At 47.6% G+C, this 24,333-nt stretch overlaps 2 protein-coding genes, 1 non-coding gene and 2 pseudogenes across 12 annotated transcripts in view; 1 reads left to right on the plus strand and 4 right to left on the minus strand.

Moving 5' to 3' along the window:
• Window positions 1-2,345, minus strand: part of Polr3e (RNA polymerase III subunit E) — a 28,129-nt gene extending 25,784 nt beyond the window's left edge. For 4 of the 9 annotated variants that reach the window (XR_015450449.1, XM_087209117.1, XM_087209118.1 and 1 more), the window contains exon 1: window positions 2,166-2,300. The gene's annotated coding sequence lies outside the window, so the exon portion shown is untranslated. The other 5 variants (XR_015450450.1, XM_004855917.4, XM_087209120.1 and 2 more) reach the window with 4 other exon arrangements.
• Window positions 2,346-2,476: 131 nt separating this feature from the next.
• Trnal-aag (transfer RNA leucine (anticodon AAG)) lies at window positions 2,477-2,558 on the minus strand. The gene has a single exon. It is a non-coding gene; the product is annotated as a tRNA-Leu (tRNA).
• Window positions 2,559-7,971: 5,413 nt separating this feature from the next.
• Window positions 7,972-24,333, minus strand: part of Eef2k (eukaryotic elongation factor 2 kinase) — a 61,348-nt gene continuing 44,986 nt past the window's right edge. For both annotated transcript variants that reach the window (XM_004855912.4, XM_004855913.4), the window contains exons 16-18: window positions 19,186-19,310; window positions 12,912-13,090; window positions 7,972-10,844 (exon numbers count right to left, since the gene is read on the minus strand). In XM_004855912.4, coding sequence (XP_004855969.2) covers window positions 10,735-10,844; window positions 12,912-13,090; window positions 19,186-19,310 — 414 coding nt within the window. In that variant the 3' untranslated portion in view covers window positions 7,972-10,734. The remainder of the gene's footprint in view (window positions 10,845-12,911; window positions 13,091-19,185; window positions 19,311-24,333) is intronic.
• Window positions 16,939-19,065, minus strand: LOC106010351 (formin-binding protein 4 pseudogene; annotated as a pseudogene).
• On the plus strand, window positions 21,873-21,966 carry LOC147828651 (U6 spliceosomal RNA; annotated as a pseudogene).

A 24,333-nucleotide genomic window follows, 5' to 3' on the forward strand; every position in this document is an offset into this window, starting at 1 on the left:
AAAATGCTAACTTGGTGCCTGCCTGTAATTGAAGCACTCTGGGAGGCTAAGGAAGGGGAATCACAAGATCGGATTTAGCAACTTAGATCCTGCCTTAAAAAAAGAAATTAAAAAAGGGTCAAGGATGTCGCTCAGTGCCAAGGCCCTGGGTTCGATCCCTTGTAGTAGAGGGGGGGGAAAATGCTGGTGACAATTTCGCTAGGTTAATTTACGTCCCACTAATAAATCTTGACCTGCAACTTTGAAAAGCAATGATCCAACAAGCTTTCCTAGGGCCCCTCTTTCCCACCTTCAATTCTCCCAGCAGCTGCCAGTCTTTGTAATAAAGCAAACCACCATTCCTGTGCTCAAAACCTTTCAGCTGTCACATAAAATCCCAACTCCTTTCCACGGCTCCCTCAAGGCACCAGAGGCTCCTTGCATCCTCCTAACCACCTCCCCCTGACAAGAGTGGCCACTTGCGGGGCCCTCCACCAAGCCACGCCTCAGCCCACCTCAGGACCTCCGCTCATCAGCTATTTCCCTCAGAGCTTCCCAGGACTGGCTTTTTTGGTTTATTTTTTGAGGCAGGGTCACTATGTAGTTCAGGCTGGCGGTCCTCCTGTCTCAGCCTCCCAAGTACTATTACTGGCTCTTTTTTCATTAGATATAACCGCCACCCTCCCCTCAGGACTGACAGGTTCCCCCGCACACAACCCCCTATTTTAAAGAGCCTTCTCCAAACTCCTTCCAACCACTACCACAACTCCTTGCTTTCTTTAGTAGTTGTATGACAACCTGGAACTTCCTGCCCCATTTGCTCACGGGCTGTCTTCTGCACCAGAAAGTAAACTCCATGAAGGACTCTCAATGCTTCAGTTCCCTCACAAAATGGAGATAATACTTCGGGTTGTCATGCGGATCATTACTTTCTTTAAAAAAAAAAAATCACTGCTGTTTTCACAATACCTAAACAAAGCCTAGCACAAGCAGACACCCGATATAATAACAATAAACAATTTACATTTAATCTTTGCTTTAGCCCTAGAAGTCGAGACGTAGCACCCCTAATACAGAAAGGAGGGAAGAGGTTCCGAGAGTAACCAACTTGCCCAAGATCACAGTGCCTGAGAACAGTATAACCAAAACAGAAACCCAGGTCTGGCTGATGTCAAAGATGCCTGTTCTTGTTCTTAACCACTATGCCGCACATCTCTCCAGCAATAGGCAGTATGGTACAGTGGCTAAGAAGCTGGCCTCTGAAACGACACTGCGCAGGTTCAAATCCAACCTCCACTACTCAGTTGGCCTCACGTGAATTGGCTCAGCTGGGTATCCTTTCGTATTTTCATCCCCCAAACAGGGATAACAAAGTACGGACCGCCCGCAGCGATCATCAAATAAAGCAATAAATGCAACCGGCGGGACGGTTTGTTATTACGTGGCAAACATATTTTCTTCCGATACAGAGGCTAAGACTCAGCCACGAATGAAGCCCTGTAAACGAAGCCTCGCCGGTCTGACCGCCCTCTAACGTAGGAGTCCCCATTACCCCCGTTTCACAGATGACAGGAGATTGCTAAGGTCTCCTCTTCAGCCCAGGCCCAGCGAGTCTGACTGACGTACTGGAGCGACCTTGCCTACTCCCTGACACCGCCTCTCAACGAGGGGCGAGACCGTCCGCGCAGCCCCGAGCTGTCTCCCAGCAAGCAGCGATTGGCCGCCCGATTGGCTGACCGAGGCGTCCAGGCCTCCCGGGCAGCGGCTGACCGGGTTCAGCTGCGAGCAGAGGCCCGGCGGGCGCAGGTACCTCCCTCCCCCTGCCCTTCGGGGCGGCAGCGCCGTCCAACGGGCGTCGCTGCTCCGCGGCGGTCAGGTCGCCGTCCCCCGCCCACCCCGAGCCGCCACGCCGGCCGACACCGGCCGCCCTCGGACAGGTGTTCCACGGGAGAGGGCCCGGGCGGGGCAGGGCGATAGGACCCTGAGTCACCGCCGGAAGCCTCGGCAGCGGCCTCCTCGGCTCCCCGGCCGGCCGGGTCCGCTGCGCCCGCCTGCCCGCCGCCCTCCCCTTCCCCGGAGCCCCTAGCCCCTCGGCGCGGCGAAGGCCTAAGACGGAGCGCAGTGCGGCCCCACCTCGCGAGAGCGGCGGCTCAAGCCCGACCCCGGCGCTGCGAACGAGGACTCACCCCGCCGCCAAGGCCGCACGCGGGCGGCGCCAGAGGCGCAGATACCCGAGCTCTGCAGCAGCGACGGCAGCCCGGCTGAGGGTTCAGGCGGCCGCCATGTTGCCAGTGAGAAACTCCGGCGGACACGTGGGGGGAGCGGGCCGGCCCTCGCGCTTCCTCTTACCCACAATGCCCCGCCCCGGCGTGCGCGGGCCCGCCCCCTCCTTCCACCCAGCCATTCAGGACGCGAGCCCGAGACGGACCGCAGAGGGCGCCGGTGCGGCCGCAAAACGGAGCCGGCTACAAACGGAGGAGAAACAAAAGTTCGACCTTGGCAGCGGTGGGATTCGAACCCACGCCCCCGAAGAGACTGGAGCCTTAATCCAGCGCCTTAGACCGCTCGGCCACGCTACCTATGTGTTAAAACTGTTTTCTAAGGGCTCCTTTAATGTCTTTTTACAGATTTAATTTCTCCAAATTATATCATCGGAGATACTTCGCTAAGTGCCTCACCAGATTCCAATAGAGATATTTATAATACGCCATATATTTGAAACAAAATATTTGCTTCAATAATTGCATTCAAGATTGTTGGCAATAGGTTTTAGAACAAAAAAGAGATTCTTAAAAGAATCTGTATTCTGAATCAGAGGGTTACCGCGAAGATCCTCTTGGTTAACCTACAGTGCCAACAAGACCCGAATTAGTTGTCTCAGGAGTAAAGATTGATCCTGGAAGTAACCCGTACCAGGAGCTCTGACGGTCAAACTGAGGGAGCTGGCCCGGGCACTTCTCTCCGAAAAATAATGAATTTAAATTGCTGATTGCATTAAAAAAATTTTAAAAATTGTTGGTGGCGTAAATAATGTTAAAACTTTGCAGATAAGTTACAAATGTTCTTTGAGCTTTGACTCCCAACCTAATTTCCTTCGCAAAAGACCTCTTGGTGTGAATTTACGTGCATATATATCCCCATACAAAATAGTTTTGTTTTTCATCATGTATGAGTTGTTAACATAAATATTATACTATTAGTATATATCTAAAATTGGCAGTTTTTTTCGCCAATGTTTTAAATAATATTTTAAAATATCTAGCCCTAGGGGCTGGGGATTTAGCTCAATGGTTCCACTGCCTGCCTTGCAAGCACAAGGTCCCAAGTTTGATCCCAGTACCAAAAAAAAAAAAAAATGCCCCTATATGAGTTTACTACAGCTGTTACATCAAATTACCACAAACTTAGTAACTTAAAGCAATAAAAATTTTATATATATATATATATATAGCCCTGTTGATATGGATATGGATATTTTAAAAGACTGGGAAAAATACAATGAAAAAATAGTCATCTATATTCCCATGACCTGGAAAGAAATTAATTACTGTTAATATTGTGGCATTTTTGTTTCCAATTCTTTTTCCTATGTATATACTTATTAAATTACAGGAGTAATGATAGGAACATGTTGTCCTTTTAAAAATCATTTTAAAATATATTAGACTGTTAGGACTTTCCAAATAAAGTTGTCTAAACATCCTCCCTTACATATAACTAATGTGAATTTGATGTGTAACTTTCCAATAATCTTTTATACTTTTACATGTGTGTATTCATGAACACTACACACTATGATTTTCTGTTTTACATTGTATCAATATCTTTCTAAAATTAGGGTGCTTTGCCTATTAAAAAAATTTATTTTTCACTCCAACTTTTTTTAGGTTTATTATGATAATTCATTCCATGGTGTGAACAATATTGTTTCCTGAATTTCTGTCAGGACATACAATATGGCAGACAATATCTGCACATGGCTCTTTGTGTATGTGTCTGTGTCTAGTCTGGTAGGATACCAGAATTAGAATTGCTGCATCATATGTATATTTTCCATTTTACATATTGCCAAAGTATATGATCTTTAGTGACTGTTTCTCTTTTTTTCAGGTTTTTTACTTCTTCCTGAGTCCATTTTAGGATGATATTCTGGGAAATAAACCACTTCACTTGACTTTTCACATTTATTGTTGTAAGAAATCTCAAATCTCCCTCATCTCTGCAGTAATGTCCTTCCACATTAGTTCAGCACAGCGCAGTGAGCAAGTCACTCACTGGCAGAATCAGGCAGTAATCCAAACCCTGCTGATGCTTTGGACACGTTCCTGGCAACCCATACAAATCACGCTCTTTGAAGTAGAGTTCTGGTTTTGTACTGATTTTTATTACACTCTTCAGTGCCATGGTTCCAGTTTCCAGTTAATATCCAGTGATACATCTCCTAACATTTGGGCATTCCATATTTCTCCTTCCTTCAATCCTTCCTTAGTCTATTTTTAAAAATTAATTTTATTGGTATATTTTAGGTATATAATATGACATTCATCAATGAAGATTTGTGCCTTTACATAATCTCTCTTGGTTCTTATTTTTTCCCCATTCCCCTGCCCTCCCTTCAACCCCTCCACCCCTCCCTATTTACAAAGACTTTGTTTCCATTTTTTCCTTTTCTCATATTAATTCCATTCCCCTTTCCTTAATCTATTTATTTTGTTTTGTTTTCTTCATCCACCTTCAACATATTTGCAAAGATTTTATTGTTCTGGGAAAGTTTGTTGGGCTTTTGTTTGCTTGGTTTGGTTTTTTGAGACAGGGTCTCGCTATGTAGTACAGGCTGACCTCGAACTTGATTCTCCTGCCTCAGTCTCCCCTGTGCTGGGATTATAGGCGTGCACCACCATACCCAGCCCAGTTTGTTGGTTTTAAAGGAATTTTGTAAAATACAGGAGCAATCCGGGAGTGGTGGCGCACGCCTGTGATCCCAGCACAGGGGAGCCTAAGGCAGGAGGATCGCCAGGAGTTGGAGGCCAGCCTGAGCCACATAATGAGTTCAAGGCCAGCCTGTACTATAGAGTGAGACTGTCTCAAAAGAAAACAAAAAAGGAGCAACCATCTACTGAAGACATGGCTAGAAAATGTCTCTAGCAAATAGAGGTCAGAAGAGTGGGTTGGTGTAGAGAGGTACTGCCTGGGAGGGGGCCCAAGAGAGCTTTCTGTGGTCTACAGATATTCTATATGTTGAATGGGGTAGTTGCACTAACATGTCTACATATGTAAAAATCCATTAAACTGTACATGTACTTGAGATTATGCAAGTTACTCTACGGAGGTACCTGTATAATTAAAAGTAAATTTTTTTAGTGTCCCTACCAGGTTCAAATCTTGGAACTAACCTCCCAGTGGGTTTTCACTTGCAACAAGACCATGCGCGATAAAATATTGACATGTGCTTGCACTTAAACCACCTGAAACGCTTTCTTATCCCTTCCCTGTAAACCTTGGGGCTCTCCTTTCCCTCCTCAAATGGAATCATCTTTCCAGGTAGAAATCTGTTGTTTTTGCCTTCCTGGCATCCTCTCTCCCATTTTCTGGTTGAATATCCCTTACCCAAAATGCCAGGGACCTGAAGCATTTCAGAGTTTGAATTTTAGAGTATTTACATATACATAATGGGACATCTGGGGGATGGGACCCAAGTCCAAACATAGAATTCACCTATGTTCCACATACTGCATACCTTATATTCATTGCCTGAATATAATTTTATACAATATTTTAATTTACGCATGAAAAATATTTCCACGTTGGTACTCAAAGCTTTTCCCCTTCGCATACTCCCTACTGGTCCAAGAGTAGTTGTCTCCCATCTCTCTCTCTTCCCCCTTTCCCTCACCTTCAAATAAATTTTATTTTTTTGGTACCAGGGATCGAACTCGGGACCTTGCACTTATGAGGCAGGAAGCAGAATCACTGAGCTAAATCCCTGGCTAAATTTTTTCTTTTAAACTTTGCTCTTTCATGTCTACCGACGCTGGGGTTAGGACTGCCGGGAGCCACATGTTCCAGCAGAGCAGTGGTCTGGCGTGGCGTGGCGTGGCGTGGCCTGGCGTACACCCTTCCCCAGACGTAGCACATCCACTCTCCAGCATGCCAAACTGTATTGGTATTGATTCCTCTTTCTCATCTTTGTGTGTTTACCCCATTATAAAATTCCCCTCCTGTCACTATTGGGGATTTAGAAGCAATTAGACCTAAATGTATGTGTGTCCAATCTACCATGCATAATTTTGCTAATGCTCAACTTTCTTTTTTTTTTTTTTTTTGAGTTGGGGTCTTGCTGTGTAGTTCAGGCTGATCTTGAATTCACTATGTAGCCCAGGCTGGCTTCAATCTCACGGTGCTCTTCCTGCCTCAACCTCCCAAGTGCTGAGATTACAGACATCTGCCACTGTGCCTGGCTTCAGATTTCTAAAAATTAGAAAGCTATTAGCTTGAGCCTGGCATGATGGTGCACACCTGTAACCCCTGCACTCAGGAGGCTGAGGCAGGAGGATGGCAGCAAGTTTAAGGCCATCTTGGGCTACATAGTGAGTTCAAGGCCAGCCTGAACTACCTAGAAAGACCCTGTTCCATCCCCCCAAAATAGATACCTCATACAAAGGATGTCAGTGCACAAACTACTGAGTCTATCCCCATATGAATATGGGTTGGGGGTGGGGCTCAAGGGTAGAGCACTTGCCTAGCAGGGAACCCTGGGTTCAACTGCCACCAATGCAAGAAACTAAAGGATCACATCAACAACTAAGGTTTTTCTGAAGCTTGGCCCTGTCTCAGAAATAAACAAAGAGCTGGTGGTGTAGCTAAGTCTAAGGACCCCAGGTTGAATCCCTACTCGGCCCCAAAAGCACTCAAACATATTTTATCTTCCCTGAGGCTAATAACAATCTCGTAGTGGCAAAGATTATTCTGTTTCACAGGTGAGCAAATCAAGAAATGAGAGGCTTATATATTATATTTTATCCAAAGCAAACTGACAGCACAAGGGCCAAATCTGAAAGGCTTTATTAGAATTTATTACAAATGTTAAAAATCAGGATATCATATGTAAAAATTAAAAAAAAATTTTTTTAAAGCAGCTCTTAAACTACAAATGGGTCTCTACTTTGGGCCCACACTTCCGGTGAAGGTGAATCACAGCCGCCCCTTTCTGAGGGAGTATGACCATCCAGTTTACTGTATTCAGCCTCTAGGAGGCATTTGAATTTGAGATAGGAAAGAAAGAAACCATTTTATTTGGGAAGATAAAGTGGAATTTAGTACATATACAAAAATAAATCTGTAACTCGTCACTTTTCTGGGTCCCACTCAGGGCCCCCTTGAGGAGATGAAATGTTTACCTCAGAGACCAGAAACACAAGAGATACAAATCCACACAGAGAACATGCATATTGTCATCTTGTTTCCTTCTCTGCCTCCTCAGACTTGCGTAAACAATGTTGACTGTAAAACATGTCAGTCCACAGGCAAAGCTGCTGGGACAGAAGGAAATGAAATCATTAAAACAAGAGCACTGGAAGATAAACTTCCACAACGCCTCGGGTGAGAAGGAGGGGGATATTCTGAAGCACTGGAATCTAGGAGTTCTTTCCTTCTTTCTTATAGCCAGAAAGCCCACCCACATTTATTTTTTACAGTTCTGGGGTTGAACACAGGGCCTCAGGCATGCTAGGCAAGTGCTCTACCAGCTACATCCCCAGCTCTAGTTAATTTTTCTTTTACATGTAGTAAAGTCCAGTTTCATTTTAAATGTCATCCCCAGGATCCTCCAGCAGTATTTACCTGAGAGGATCTACTGAGAGCCTGGTGTCTCCATCTGAGAAACAAGGCACCAGATAATCCTGGCTCTGCTCATCTGGACTTGTTGACATGCTTCTGGAGCTTGAAGATAGTCACTGATGTCTTCCTAATTGGGCTGCAATGTCCTGGGTTTGCTTTATTTTTTTTTTTTGCCATGCCTACTCTTGTGGAAAAAGATGTCCTGACCTGCTTTAGAAGGCACTGAACTAATTTTTGAAGGTTGTGTCAGCGCTTCTGCTGGAGCAGAAGGATCTCAACATCTTGCATGATTCTTTTTTGCTCTCAGGAGTCCTTATAGAAATACTTGCTGCCTAGAGCCATGGTGCGCACCTGTAATCCTGGCTACTCAGGAGGCTGAGGCAGTGAGACCCCAAGTTGAAGCCCAGCCCAGGCAATTTAACAAGATCCTGTCTCAAAAAGGACTGGGGACCTAGCTCAGTGGGGAGAGTGTTTGCCTAGTCTGTGTGAGGCCCTGGGTTCCATCCCCAGCACTGCGAGAGGAAGCCACATCTGTGTGGCTGTGTCCAGGTCGTCCCAGCCTTCGGAGGAGAAAGAGACCATCTCCTGACAGCAAGGCCACGTGTGTGGGCAGGAATGGAAGTGCAGGCGTGACATCTCAGGCAATCCAGACAACCAAGTATTGATTGGAGGAAGCAGAGCCTCAAAAAGAGTGCAGTGATTACAGCCGGCTCCGTTTGTTCACACATTCATGCAGTACCAACTCGGCTGGGGCACTGTGTTTTTAAACAAAGTTGGGACAGCCCCTGCCTTCAGGACTTTAAAAAGTAGCTCTTGGCTAAGGGTGAGAGCAAGGGTTGACAAACTATGGCCCAAGAGGGCCACTACTTTTTGTCAATAAAGTTTTATTGGAACACTAGCCACATTCACGCAGCTATGCCAATTTGCACTTCAACAGGGTTGAGTAGTTCCAACAGAGGCCGGGTGGCTGGTAAAGCCCAAAGTCTTTACTGTCTGGCTCTTTACCAAAAAGTCTGCCAATTCCTGCTAGAGAAGAGACGACATGCAACTGAGAAATTAGACAGGTAGTAGTCAGAAAACATAATTATTTGCATATTAAAATTGCAGAGAGAAGAAGTTGGCTAAAACAAGAAGAAAGCATGAATCAGGATGCTTGATTACTCTGAAGAGATACCTCTCAGTAAAGCTGCTTCCAACACTTATCACGTGTAGTTTAACTATATGCACTGGCTCAAAGCACACAGAGCTCACCACAAGCCAGCTGGTACGCATGAAAAGAGTGAGTAGTGTGGACTTCTAAAAGAAGACTGGCTGTGAAGCATTCGCACACAGGAACTGGGAATACTGTCATTTCTGGGTGGACTGGGGCACTTTTCAAGGGTAATTTTGACTTTACTTGTTTTTTCCTTGGAGGGTGCGCTACTCCAGACTTCGAGATCCAAGGCTTGAACAAGTTCCTGACTCTGCATAGCTCAACACTAAGGCGCTCGGGGCCCTGTGTTTTTGCGGGGCTTTTTGGTACCAGGGATGGAACCAGGGACCTTGCACTTTCGAGACAGGCGGCGGAACCACTGAGCTAAATATCCCTGGCCCTCAGGGTCCTGTTTTCATGAACAGGTAAGAATGGCTCATGTATTACACTCTGCTCTTTTGGGTTTGATTCTTAAAGAAAGTCGCTGCTCTAGCATTTGTGGTTGATCAAAACAGTCTGGTTTCTTGGCTACTTGAAATAACTGAAATCATATTAATATTACATCTGAACTCCTTTTAAAAAAAAGAAAGGTCGTTAAATAAAGATACCCATAGCCTGGCCCTGGGGAAATGACTGGAATTAATGAGTGTTTACAGTTCTTGCCCTCTCGTTCTCAAACATCTTCAATAAATCTCAAGGGGCTGCTGCTGAAAGCAGACTGCCACAAATGACAAGAAAAGCAGCACAGCTTCAAGCAGAAAATGTCAAGGACGAGGGCTGGGAGCGGATTCTGCAGGGCATCTTCACAGAGCCAGGGCTACTGGACAAGGGCACCTCAGTCCCCTCGAAGATGCAGCCACCGAGGTACGGCATAACGTCTGCCTGGAGGACATGCAAGGAAAAGCTTGAAGCCGCACCCTCCTCCACAGAGCTGACACAGGAGCTAGAGGTAGTGAATGTGTGCATACAAAAATCAAACCTCTTGTATAAAGCCCACAGTAAAAAGCATGCTTTAAAAAGTGGAATTAGGCTGTATGCCAGAAAATCAGTTCTGTGGTGGGAAGAAATTAAACTAAAAAGTGAGACAATGCCAAGTTACGTGTAGGCCCTTTCCAAGTGTAGAAAGAAGAGAGCCTAGGTGTTGAACAATCTCACATCCACTGATAAATGCTGTGCATGCTTCCAAATGCTTGGAGAAAGAAGGCTTTGTACTAAGGACAAAACACATCCCATGGAAAGCAAAAGTGCAATTCCACGTTTCCCATAAAACCTAGGGCTCCCAGGACCTAAAATTTGAGTCCAGCCTGAAAAGCTGGTGATCAAAGCCCCAATAATCTTCATCCAAGACCAAAAAGCACCCGCTTACATCTTACGACAAGAAAATCAGTCCAGGGATTTAGCTCGGTGGTGCCACCACCTGCCTCATAAGCTCAAGGTCCCGAGTTCGATCTCTGGTACCAAAAATAAAAGAAAATCAAAACAGAACCTTAAAACAATACGTCGGTTTGTTAGGCTGCATTTTCAAACCCCACTCCCCCAAAATACTGTCTTAGGCGACAGCTGTAGTGTCTCTGCTGGTAGCAAAGACTTTTTCAAGAGTCAAAAAGTGAAATACAAAATACAATTTACAGCACCACAAAAATACTTTCCCCCTCCCAAATAAAACGAGTCTTGAGTCCTTTCTAGCCCTTTGCTTCGGGCCAGCTGGCAGTCATTTTCCTGGTGCATTATTCCTCCATCTCGGCCCAGGCCTCCTCTGCCTTCTCATAGTACTGGTTGGCCAGTCGGCCCTTCATGGCTTCCATCGCTGCCTCCGCCGCCTGGGTGTACAAGTCGCCTGCACGAGAGCAGAGTGGGCCACAGAGATGTAAACACCCTTGGTCTTTGCCAGCCCTGCCTCCCCCACCTCTCCCAGGAGAGCACCCTGGCATTCCTGTAGCAACCCAAACCACTCCTGTGCCCTCTCCTTCCAGGTAATAGGGGTGGGTAATCTGAAGATCAAGGGGAGGGCATGTAATCTGGCCAATTAGAGCACTCTTCCATTCCCCTCCATGTGGATTGGTTCACACTTAGGCATGGCCAATCAGAGTAAGCCATCTCAGGGTCCACAGTGATTGGTTCAGGGATGAGTAGTGATTCTATTTGAGCCAATGAGAACCAGGATGAGGACTTTTCCAGAAGAAACTGAGAATGTATGAAAATGGAATAAATACTCTTAAGCCTGGACATTTGGATACAACCCCCTTTGGGCTTCTCACTCACAAATGTGTACGCTGAATCCATAATGTGACTGGAGGTAGGGGCTCAGAGGCCATGACAAAGGTTATGTGAGATCGTAGGGGTGGGGCCCTAATGGAAAAGAGTGGAGCCCTTGAAGGAGAAAGAGAGGAGGGCTTGTTCTCTACTTGGATAGAGAAAAAAGGCCATGTGGGGACACAGTCCTTGCTAGAAACAGCACTGGCCAGTACCTTGGACATCCTACCTTCTAGAATGCTGAGAAATAAATTTTGGGAGCTGGGGCTGTAGCTCAGTGGCAGAGCACTTATGGCTAGCATGTATGAGATCTTGGGTTTAAAACAAAAATTTAGCTGGGTGTGGTGATACATTCCTGTAATCCCAGTACTTGGGAGGCAGAGGCTGGGGCACAAAGCCAGCCTGAGCTACCTAGTGAGACTCTCTGCCTCAAAAAGACACAAAAAATAAAAACAAGTGTTTGTTGCCTAAGCATTGAATCAGTTAGGCTATAGGGCAGTTCAAGCAGATTAATACATTGATGTAGCAGAAAAAAAATACATGTAACTTATGCATCAACTGATAAATAAAATGTGGTAAATACATTAAAGGAATATTATTTGGCACCAAAAAGGAATGAAGAACTTATAACACAGAGGAATCTTGAAAACATTCTAAGCGAAAGAAGCCAAACACAGAAGTCCACATGCTGTATGATTCCATTTATGTAGTAAGTCCCAAACAGATAAATCCATAGAGACAGAAAGCAGATCAGCGATTACAAGGAATGGGAGGAGAGCAGGAGGGATTTCTAATTAACACCGGGTTTCTTTTTAGGGTGACAGGAATGTTCTGGAAATACGCACTCGTGATGGTTGTGCAACACCATGAAAATACTACGGTCCACTAAACTGTACACTTTAAGATGTTAGGACCAGGGATTTAGCTTAGGGGTTCGGCGCCTGCTCGAAAGCACAAGGTCCTGAGTTCAATCCCCGGTAACCGCCCCCCCCCCACACAAAAAGTGTTAAATTTTATGTTAAGAAAACTTCAGCTCAATTTTTAAAATTGCAAAGAACTGCCCCCAAACACAAATACACAGTGTCCTTGGTGCCCATGGGGGGTTAGTTTCAGGATCCACTGCGGATGCCAAAACAAAATGGCAGAGAACTTGCAAATAACCTATGTATCTCTAAGGGCACACTTTAAATCATCTCTACACTGCATCACATTACTTACAATATTTAATACAACACATACGCTACGCCAATGGTTGTCTTATTGCATTGTTTAGGGAATAATGACCAGAACACTCTGTGCCTGTTTGAAAATAGTTTCTAAGTTGGCTGTGCAGGCACACACCTGTGATCCCGGCACTCTGGCTGAGCCTGAGGACTGCATGTTCAAGCCCAGCCTGGACGATGTGGTGACTTAGCAAGACTCTGTCTCAAAATTTAATTAGTTAATTAATTAATAGAGAGGGCTGGGAATTTAGCTCAGTGGTTTCATGCCTGCCTGGCAAGCACAAGGTCCTGAGTTCGATCCCTGGTACCAAAAAGAAAACAGTACTGGGGATGGAGCGAAGGTGAAGGCCCTGGGTTCAATCCCCAGCACTGCAAAAAAATGTATCTGTGTACCAGTTGCATAAACCCCTCTGGGGGATCAGCCCCACCTGCTCTCTGCGGGTCCTTCTCCAGGCCGCAGCCGCCCACAAGCAGCATCTCGGCCTCCCGGGCCAGCAGCGCGTACCGGGGCTCGTCCTGCATCCCGTCGAACTCACCGCCCTCGTCACAGTCTGTGGTCTCCAGCGCAGTGTTGTACCAGTGCAGGGCCTGCACCCAGTCGAGGCACCTTGCCAGGAGAAAGAGGAAAAGGGCTATTACCTGGGGACAGGGTGGTCGCAGAGGGGCATCCAGCAGGAGGCCAGCCAACGACCCCGGCGGGGCCACCACCTCTGACTCATCACCTCTAGTACCCGAGACTGCTATATCCAAGAGACACCTTCATACAAAAGGGACTGCACACACGCACCCTGTGGGCTGGCACCAGCAGTGGCTAGATGTCCTCGCCAAGCTGCCCTGTGACGCAGGTAGAAGAGGTGGGCAGAAAACCCTTCGCAGAGGCCTCCGGAACTACCTGAGCTAACAGCAATCCGCAGGCCCTCTCTGCTCTGCTGGGTGGCCCGCTCCAGCTCTCTCCCAGCTCCATGTGCATCTCACCCCTCTGTCGCTCAGCCCCTCAACCTCTAGCTCCTCCTTCGGCAGCCGCATGTGGCCACTGTCAAGGGCATTACAGGTTCCAGCCAAACTCACACAATGTAACACAGCTAACTGCACCTTGGGCTGGTTCTCTTTGGGTGTAACCCATGGGAGTAAGTACTTAGCGCACGTCAGGAAAGAGCAAAGAGAGAGGCACAGCTAAGGGTGGCCACAGGGGTCCTGAAACGTGCCAGGGGCAGCAGCTCTGCTGACTTGCTGTCCTCCCCTCATGGGCTCAGACTCCATGGCCGTCCACACCAGCCCTGCTGGCCCCGGCCTTGGGACACTCTTCTCCTAACCCTCCCACCCCGGCTCCTCATCCCTCCAGTCTCAGGTCATATGCCACCTCTGAGGAGATGCTGTCCCCAGACACCTCGTTTCTTACAACAGTTACTGTAACCTTTAATTCTCCTTGTTCCCCTGTTTATTACGGTCTCCTCTGACAAGAGCATAAGGCCAAAGAAGACGAGACCATTGCCTGTTGTGTTTACTGCTGCAGTCCCAAGGCCTGGCCCAGAGCACAGGCTCAATAACCATTTATTGAATGGATAAATATGAACAAGTGGCTGGGGGGATGGTATTGAGGAGCTAACCTTGACTCCATGTTATCTTATTAAACGTGGAAATCATTTGAAAATTATTGGCAAGGTACCCCCAAAACTATGGTTGTAACATTGGACTAGAAGCCACCAGAATGGATGACTTCACTCCGTTCAGCTCTGACCCTCAGTCCTAAAGGACCAAGCAGAATTTCCCTGAAAACAGGGCCTAATCTTTCCCTGCCCCATTATCTCAGTGGTTAGGATGCCCACCCTGCCTTGGGATTTTCCTATTGGAACTTCTGAGAGGACCAAAACCTCTTAAATACAAATTTGGGCCCTTATCCATAGCTAGACCTTAATTAACGCTCCCTGAAAGGAAGAGGCTGGAGCTGCTTAGAATGAGGAGGAAGAATAAGAAAATGACTAGAGCAGAAGCTATAAGATAAAATTTTGATAGATTTAGTTAAATAAATATTAAAAACCAGTGTGGCAGCCAGGCATGGTGGTGTACACCTGTATAATCCCAGTACTAGGGAGGCTGAGGCAGGAGGATCACCATGAGTTCAAGGCCAGCCTGAACTACATAGCAAGACTCTGTCTCAAAAAAACAAACAACAACAAAAACAAAACACAAAAAGTGTCCCCAAACCTATTAAACAGTGGTCATTATGTGACATCTGTGACCCCCTGCATGGTAGCCATCTCTGATAATTCTTTTAAAGAGAAATACATACCAAGGGTTATACCCTTAATATATAAAGAGTTCTAAGAAGTCAGTAAGAAACCACCACCGTAAATAAAATTAAAAGTAGAACTAAACGTAAATGTAAAAGAACAGACATAAAAAGTAGAGAAAAGACAGGAATAGGAAGCACAGATAGCAAAGACTTTTTAGGGATCTTAGGTGTAAATATTCAGGGCTGGCTTCTCCAATGCACTCAATGGGCAGCACATACACTGGCATTTGATCTGATACAATCTCATCGGTTCTTTCTGGTCTATCTTCCCTCCACGCCACTGTAGTTCTAAGTCTGCTAGGAAGCAGGTGAATCGGGAGCACACTGAGAGAGATATGAAAGACCTAACTGTGGCTCTGCCACTTACTAGTACAGGCTATGCATCCCTAAACACCCCAAGTCCAAAAGGCTCCAAAATCTGAGTACTAAGGTGAGCCATAGTACAAAATTCCACACCCGATTTAGGCTGAAGACACACTGTAGATGCACAAAAAATACCACATAAAATTGCCTTCACGCTATGTGTCTAAGGTGTGCATGAAACATAATTGAATTTCGCACTTAGATCTGGAGTCCATCCCCAAGATATCTCATTTGTAAATGCAAAAATTCTAAAATCTGAAAAAACTGAAATCAGAAACTTCCAGTCTGAACTAGAGTTTAGCTGCCCATCACATGGGCCCCAAGTAGCTGCCTGTCTGTACCACGGAGATGTTTTGTTAATTCAGTCACTGAGCCTGGTCCTGTGCAGAGCACTGGGACACAAAAAGGCAGGCAACCTGGTGCCTGTTCTCAGTGACGACAAGGCACACTCTGAAAGTGTTATCCAAGGACAGGAAGCTAGCGTCTGATGCGTGTTGGGACCATGGGATAGGCGTGATGTCACAAATCCAGGTTTACCCCGAAAGCCTGACAGGATAGAACTACAGACCTAACCTTCCTTCAAGACTCGGGGAGGGAGATGAGCTCTTGATGCCAAAGAGGAGGAGCACTTTCTAACCTGGGGTCTTATACAGTGCACCGCCCTCCTGTTTCCCTTCTGGAAGTCAGGCTCCAACGGGAGCTGCAGAGGGCGAGCAACAGGTCCATTATGAGTTCAGTCCCCAATCAACCTCTGCCCACAGACTTCTAAAATCTCTTACTGGCCAAGCCAAGGAGCCGGAGTGAAGCCGGGCCACCCTCTCCTCCTCCCACCGCAGGCACCAGCCCTGACTTCTCAGCCTGGTGGGTAAATGAAAAGTATGGACACTTCAGGAGTCTCAAAACCACTGTGGAAGACTCACCCTGAGCTTGCCTGCTTCCGTCCCCCCGTCTTAAATGTAAGAAATGACGCAAATAAAACAAAAGTAGGAAAAGTCAGTATCACCTACACTCCTACAACCAAGGAGCCCTACTCTGAACCTGATGCTGTATAACCTTTCAGATTTTTTCCTCAGGCAAATTTTTTTTTTTTGAAGTATAAAAAGTTTTATTAGTGCACATATACAAAATTTACAAGGTTAGAAACTGGAAAAATAAACACAGCTTTAAAACAAAATTTGCTTTTTCTTCAGTTTAAAGTGACTTTAGCTGATTGTGATACAGCAGAAAGTACAACAGCAAGCTGCCTTTTAATACTGGAATTTTATGGAGACCACATTCACACAGAGCAGGGAGGTGACTCTGGGACAGGGTACGACAACAGACACACTAGACACAGAGTGGCTCTTGGTACACTTACTGCCGTGTATTTGGGGGAAATCTCTCAAAACCGAGGATCTGAACTGCCGTGGCCACTGCTGCCTGTATCACAATGGAACTGTGCCACCTCGCACGTAAATGACTGGGCTCCCAGCCTGTGAGACAGGACTCCTGGGCGCATCGGCCAACAGCTCAGCGCTCCCAGGCAGCAGGCAGAGGGGTCTGAAGCCAAGCAAGGCAGACAGAGCTGCTTCTAACTGCACTTGTTGGAGTAGAAGTCAGGGCCACGTTAGGACGGAGCTCGGCTCTAGCAGGCAGGCAGGGCCTCCCCTTGTCTCCAAGCCCCGCAGAGGCGGCAGGCTCGTACTTGGCGTGCCGGGATGGCCAGCATCGGAGTAAGGCCAGCCAGGTCACAGCTGTCCCATCACCTCCTTTGGTAAAACCAAGACCGTGACACTGCAGGAGTGGACGACACTACGCGAATGTGCCTCACCAGCAAGCGCACACGCTCCCCCGTAACATTTAGTTTACTGGACAACAGTAAGACTAGTTAGGACTCTGAACCGAACACAAAACAAAACAAAATTATTTTTAAAAAATTTAAACTATGTGTTTGGAGCCATTTTCCTTCTCTTTAGTCTTGCTCACCAGTCCTCAGGAAGGGCTTCAAAATTAGCATTTCTCTCTGCCATGCCACTGACCAGCTGCTGCTGCTTCCACTCCTCGACGCGCTTCTGGGCTGTGGATTCCCGGTCCTCCTCGCTGGAACTTGAGTTTTCCTCCTCATCTAACTCACGCTGGATAGTCTGCCACTTCTTTACCGAAGATGGCATTTTGGTTTTACTCTTCTTGGCCTTATCTTTCTTTCCTTTCTTCGTCTTCTCCAGTGGTGGCGGTGTAGAAGGAGGAGGCGGTGAAGGACATGGCTCTATGACAGCAGCGGCCGGGTGCACCTGGACTGGCTGCAGGGAGGCTGCAGTCACTCCCATGGGGACAGAGCACTCGGTGTAACTCATGAAGGCCGGTGTGGCTGCAAGGCCCAGGTAGCTGGACTGCAGGCTCAACCCTCCGGCCTGGTGACCCATGCCTGCAGCTGCGTGGCTAAGGGACACGGGCTGGTGTCCAATCCCTGGGGCCACAGGTGGCTGGCTGTGGATGACCGGGGAGCTCCCGATGGTGGCTGAGCGCTGAACCACTGTGCTGCTCGTATCCGTCGCCTTTCTCTTCACCACCTTCGTGGAGGGAGAGCTGGACTCGGCGGCATCCACAGTGCTCTGGCTGGTGACAACTGTGGCCTGTGCTGCAGGCTCCAGAGGCGTGTCCTCCTCTGTCCCAGGGCAGGAGGCTCCTCGCTGCCCTCGTCCTCCGTCTCTACCTCCTGGATCTCACCGTCCTCTGCCGGGGGTGGAGGGGCGCTGGTGGGTGAGGCGGGGAGTCTGGAGGTGGCGGCATCGCCAGCGACAGGGGCGGCTGGAGCACAGGCATATTGGACTGAAGCAGGGTCCCGAAGGGAGTGAGTGGCATGAGTGATGAAGACGACGCATGACCAGAAAAGGATTCTTCCCAAAGGGAACCCGTGGGATTCTCAGAGGACTCTGTGGCATTTGACTCAGCGCCAGGTTTGTCTTTCAAGGTGGATTTGGGAAGTCTCATCTCTACTCTCTTGTGCATGGCCTTCCTCCCCTCGCCGCCCCCTCCTCCTCTGGGAACTCCCACTGAGCCTCCCCGACTGTTCGTTTATACAGAAATGCCGTCTATGATCCTTGTCCCAGTGGCAGGACCAGCCTTTAAGAGTGGCATTCATCTCATACTGTTTTAGTTGTTCAGCTGCATCCGGAAGCCTTCGTTTAAGGTAGTTCCCAGTAAGAGCCCCTTCCCGCCAGTCCGCAATTCGAGTCTCAGTCTGCAGGAGCAGCACGTGGAAGGTGGAGATGGACGGTCTATTAATGCCCAAGAATTCGAATCTGCCTGTCAGGATGTTGCCAGCTCTCCCATCTGAAATTTCAAATCCTGGTCTCTTCTACTTTTAGTGCTGTTTGTACTTTCATCTTCTCTGAAGATTCTTCTACTTCTGCCTCTTTATCTGAATTTTCATCTATTTTTTCTGAATTTTCAGCACCAATTCCGCTTTCTCCATTCTCGGGCGTCTCCCGTGCGGTTTTGCTGGAGCTCCGGCTGGTGGACGCCGGCTGGTCGGGTGGACGAACATCTTCCACTTGCCTTGTTTGGACCTCGGTCTTCGCACCTCGTCCTGAGATGCCGGCTGGCTGACTCTCCTTCCGCCAAGGCTCTCAACTCCGCACTAGCTCCCCAAGGGTGAAAAGTTTCCCAGGAGCATTTTTCAAAGGCAGGCGCATTTACCGGCTGTCACCACCAGAAGCTGACTATGCAGCCCGACTGGCCCACAGGAAGGCAGGACGCGCACAGCCCCCCTGCAGGCAAATCTTTACATACACTGGCTAAAATGGCCACCATTTACCATTGGCTTTATGGGTGCCGTGAGAGGTATGGGAATCCTGTCCCGGAACCTCCCCAGGAGACAGGACTGTAATTATTCCCATTTCATGAAATGAAGAAACCGGGTCCCAGGAGGTATCTACTTTGGCCATGGTCACTGGACTGGTACTGTTCGGAGCCAAGACTGGAACCCATGTCTGTCCTGGTACCAAAAGGGAGGGCCCACCTACACCAGACCCCCGCCAGCTCCACCTGAGTGACAGCCACAGTACCTGTCGGGGCTGAGGTTCTGGCCCGTGTCAAAAGCTCTCGCCACGAGGATCATGGATTGTCTGTCACCAGCTTCAGCTGCCTTCAGTAAGTAGTCAAATCCTTTTGTTTTATTCTCTTCCGTTTCCTGTCAATACAGACCAAAAAAGGAGGAGAAAAAAAGCAAATGAAGCATTCTCAAAGGGAAGGGGGCTGCCAAGATCTTGCCCATCAGTCTTCTCATTTTTTTTTTGTACCAGGGATCGAACTCGGGACCTTCCGCTTGCAAGGCAGGCAGCAGAACCACTGAGCTAAATCCCCAGCCCCCCATTTTTAAAGTTATTTTGAGAATTCTGAGCCAGAGATACAGTAGTGTGTGTGTGTGGGGGGGGTACTGAGGATTGAACCCAGGGCCTTTGCACTAAGCTACATCCCCAGACCTCCTCTCAGTCCACTCCACCCCCTCTTTTCTAAAGACAGGGTCTCACTAAGCTGTCCAGGCTGGGCTTGAGCTTGTGGTCCTCCTGTCTCAGCCTCCCAGAGTGCTAGGATTACATACTGCAGGTTTTTAGTATACTCATGGAATTGTACAATCATCATTATAATCAATTTTCAGAATATTTTCATCAACCCAGAAAGAAATACCATTCCCTTTAACTGTCAATCTCACCCTACCCAAATTTCTCTGCTCCACTCAGCCCTAGGCAACAACCAGTCCATGTTCTATCTCTATAGATTCTGGGCATTTCATGTAAATGGGATCATAGAATATGGGGCATTTTAGGTCTGGCTTCTATCACTTAGCATGATATTCTCAAGGTTCATCCATGGTGAAGTGGCCATTAGAACTCCATTGGTTTTAGGGGCCGGGGATTTAGCTTGGGTTCCACTGCCTGGCTCGCAGGTGCAAGGACCGGAGTTTGATCCCCGGTACCAAAAAAAAAAGAAAAGAAAAAAAAAACTCCATTAGTTTTAATGATGAAATAATATTCCATTGTATGGATATATCAGCATCCATCTGATATATACTTTATGGCTGTTATGAATAGTGTTGCTATAGCCAACATTTTGTTTGTTTTTTGGTACCAGGGAATGAACTCAGGACCTTGCACTTGCGAGGCAGGTGGCGGAACCACTGAGCTAAATCCCCGGCCCTCTTTAGCCTTTTGAGGAGCAATCCGCCTGGCCTCCAGAGTGCTGCGCCACTGGGCTCCCCACTAGCAGTGCAGGAGGGCTCCTGCTTCCCCTCCGCTCCCCCATGATCCATCCCACAGCAGCAAGAAAGATGCCTGTGAAGCCTGAGTCGGGTCACATCACGCTCTGAAAACTGCTCCACAACTTCCTCTCTCATTCAGAGACAAAACCAAAGCCCTCATAGTGGCCCATGAAGCCCTCCTCAACCTTCAAGCCTCACGATGGCTGTCAGGGACTACCTGCCATGTACATACTGGTTCTTCCTGCCATGTCTTTGGTAGGCCTGTGGTTAGCCAGCCCCAAACTACATTTCCCAGCCTCCCTTGCAGCCTGAACTTGTGTCTAATACGAGGGGCCTATCCAGTCTCTAACCATTCAGCATCTTATTTCTCCCTGGCATCTTAGAACAATACTTAGCACAGAAAGAGACCTCAATAAAGGTAATTTTTAATTATGTTGGGAGAATTTTATTTGTTCATCATTATCTGTATTAATAAGCTTTTCCATCAGAAAAGTCTGCTCCATGAGAGCAGGAACCTTGTCTGTCTCCCTCACTGCTATGAATATAAACCTAGTGAGACCAGGAAGCTACAAGGCAGGGAAGCAGGAAAAGGCTGTTCTCATAAAATCAGCAAAAACAGCAGCTCACTATTTCAAAGGACAAGGGCCGGGGTAAACTGAGATATGCCCTGGGAAGCTGAGGGTCCAAGGGAGGTCTCCTCTCCCCAATGTCAGAAGCCTAGCTAAAAGCAGCAACTGCATTATTTCACTGTCTCATTTTTTGCACACCCACCAACATAGCCCAATAAAGTGTATATAAACCTCTGAATTGAGTGTATATAAACCCCTGAACTGCTCCTCAATGTCCTCCCCTGGAGCCCCCTTTTCATTAGCGAGAGCTTTTCTTTGTTCTTTTAAACTATACTCAGTTCATCCCCCACTGCTATGTCTCTGGACTTCATTCGTCATCCCCAGGTAGATGCTGGTCCAGGCTGGAACCCAGCAGTGTGCAGGAGTAGGCTCAAACAGGACATGCACGTCCAGGAATTTAGCAAACCAGTTAAAAAGCACAGCCACCATTAGAAATTAAATCACAGGCTGGAGGCGCAGCGCAGGGGTAGAGCGCTTGCCTAGCATGAACAAGGCCCCGAGTTTAAGCCACATTGCTGAAAAAAAAGTTATAAAAACTTACAGAATGAGATGAATCACGTTAGAAACAAAGGTAGCAAATATTCAAAACTCATCACTTTGCAATTAATTTTACTACATTTTACTACTATTTATTCTCTTGAGGTTACTTATGTCTCCCCTGGGTTTCTCCATCTCAGCTCGGTAGTCATTTGGTGCCATATAAATTCCTCACTGTGGGGGCTGCCTTGTGCTTTCAGTGATGTCACCAGTACCCCTACTCTCCACTCCCCAGATGCCAGCAGCACCTCAGTGGCTGGGACAATCCAAAATGCCCAGACACTGGTGAGCATGCCCAGGAGAAGCAGGAAGCAAAGTCTCTGGTTAAGAGCTAGAGCAGCTCACAAACTAAACACAGAGAGCACTAGCAAGAGGCCCTGCACAAGGATGATACAGAAATCTGTGAAAAATCAAATATTTTTAGAGGCTAGGGAAGGGGAGAGGAGAGGCTAGGCTATGGGTATAAAGTTACAAGTAGCAAGAAGGAGCTGGGCGTGGTGGTGCACACCTGTAATCCCAGCACTTGGAAGGCTGAGGCAGGAGGATCACCTGAGTTTGAGGCCAGCCTAGGCTACACAGTGAGTTCAAAGCTGGCCTGAACTACATAGTGAGACCCTTTCTCAAAAAAGCAAACAAACCAACAAAAAAAAGTAGCTAGAAGGTTTTTGAGCACTCTTACCAAAGAAATGATAAATGTACCAGTGACTGATATGCTAGTTAGCCTGAAGAGCTCATTACACAATGTATACAGGCTTTGAAACATACTGCTGTGCCCCACAAATATGTACAACTATCAGTTTAAAAATTAGAAAGTGTATCAGTTGAGAACCACCCCTGGTTACCGCATCTGTACGCTGGACAGTGCCGAGCCCGAGCATTCCTGCCAACTCCACACTTGGTGGTGTCGCTGTGGACACTGCCACTTGGCCCCTCACCTCTCTCACCACACCCCGGAAAGCAGACCATGCTACAAATCAGGCTCTGACTTATCGTTTTCTTGATCATCTAAACTTAAGAAATGGATGGGAAAGGAAAACAATAGGAACAGGAATAATAGGAATACTACAGATTAAATCTGAAACTGTGTCATACCTGTGGCTATTCTACTCTGACTAGCACAGGAAACCGGGAGAATGTTCTTGAAGCATATAAAAGTATTATCTGATTCAAACTGGGCGTAGTGGCCCACACCTGTAATCCTAGCACTCGGGAGGCTGAGGCAGGAGGATGTCATGAGTTTGAGGCCAGCCTGGGATACATAGTGAGTTCAAGGCCAGCCTGAACTATATAGTGAAACCCTATCTCAAAAATAAATAAATGAATAAATAAGTAAATAAATTACTTGTTAGGCTGAGAATGAGAGAGGAAAAAGGAGGTTTTCACTGTAAACCTTTTCATACTGAAAAAATTTCAGTCACACGAATATATTACCTATTCAAAAAGTTAAATAAAGGACTTCTAAGTTTCTTCTCACGCTGTTCCAGTCTGATATCCACCCGATCACTGGCCATGGTCCAGCCCCACGGACTGGTGCCGAGTCCATGTGGAGCCCAGCCTTGCCCAGGCTCCTGTCTGGCCGCCACCCTGGCCCAAGTGAGGGGTGGCTGGGGACAGACACGCCCACCCACAGCCTCTCTACTTTCCCTAGGCGAGATCTCAGTCTTGAGGCCTCGCCAGATTCTGACCACTCAGTCCTTTCCTCCTGAGCCCACGGACCAGGCAAAGGAGGAGGAAGGAAGCCCTGCACGATTTCCAACACATCCTACATCGTCCTGCCTCAGGTTCCGCCCGTTAGCCCCAGCTCCTACACTGTCGCAGCCCCACATCCCAGCTCCACTGGCCGCCGCTTGGCCTCTGCCCTGCCATCTTGTCTCTGCCTTTGGGCCTAAACACCCCAGCTCCCTCTGCCCAACTGCCCACTTCCCACACTCGGCCTGGCTCCCTCCCATTCAGCCTTGAGGTCCACCTCGGACATCTCACTCTGACTGAGCACATACTAAGTGCCATGCTCTGCTCTAGCCCCTAAGAGTATGGCCAGAGCTGATAGGCAGGAGGCTTGTGCAAACCCTCAAAACCTCGGCTAGCCAGTGTGGTGGCACACGCCTGCAGTCCTAGCCACATGGGAGGCTGAGACAGGAGGCTGCAAGTTTGAGGCTAACCTAGAAAGACCCTGCCTTAAGGCAGAAAAGCAAAGCTGGGCTATGGCTCGGAGGTAGAGCGCTTGCCTAACGTGTACAAGGCCCTGAACTCAGTCCCCAGTGCAACAGACCCAGTCAGGCCCTTTCTTACTTGTTTCCACCAACATCTTTACTTCCCCATCATACTCTGTCTTTATGCCCCGGAAATGTGACTGATGTGACTGTCACCTCCCACACACTCTCTAAGGACAGACTGTTTTCTTTTGGTGGGGGTACTGGGAATTGAACCTAAGGCCTTTTCACCGGGCTACATCCCTAGCTCTGAATACATTTTGGGACTTGTTTTCTGAGATAGGGTCTCACTACATAGTTCAGGCTAGCCTTGAACTCACCCCCACTGGCCTCAAACTTGTGGCCTCAGCCCGCCTCAGCCTCCATCACAGGCATGTACCACCATGCCTAGCAATTTTCCTTTTTTTCTTTTCTGAGACAGAGTCTCACTAAGTTGCCCAGGCTGGGCTCAAACTTGCCATCTTCCTGCCTCGGCCTCCCGAACGCTGGGATTATAGACGTGCGCCACCATGCGTGGCTGACACAGGTCAATTCTATCAGTTTCAACTAACTGTGAAGTACCTGGCCCCAAACCGATGC

Source organism: Heterocephalus glaber, unplaced genomic scaffold (assembly GCF_053883595.1).
Source record: "Heterocephalus glaber isolate CG9 unplaced genomic scaffold, H.glaber_assembly_v1.0 deba00000943, whole genome shotgun sequence".
Lineage (NCBI taxonomy): Eukaryota > Metazoa > Chordata > Mammalia > Rodentia > Bathyergidae > Heterocephalus > Heterocephalus glaber.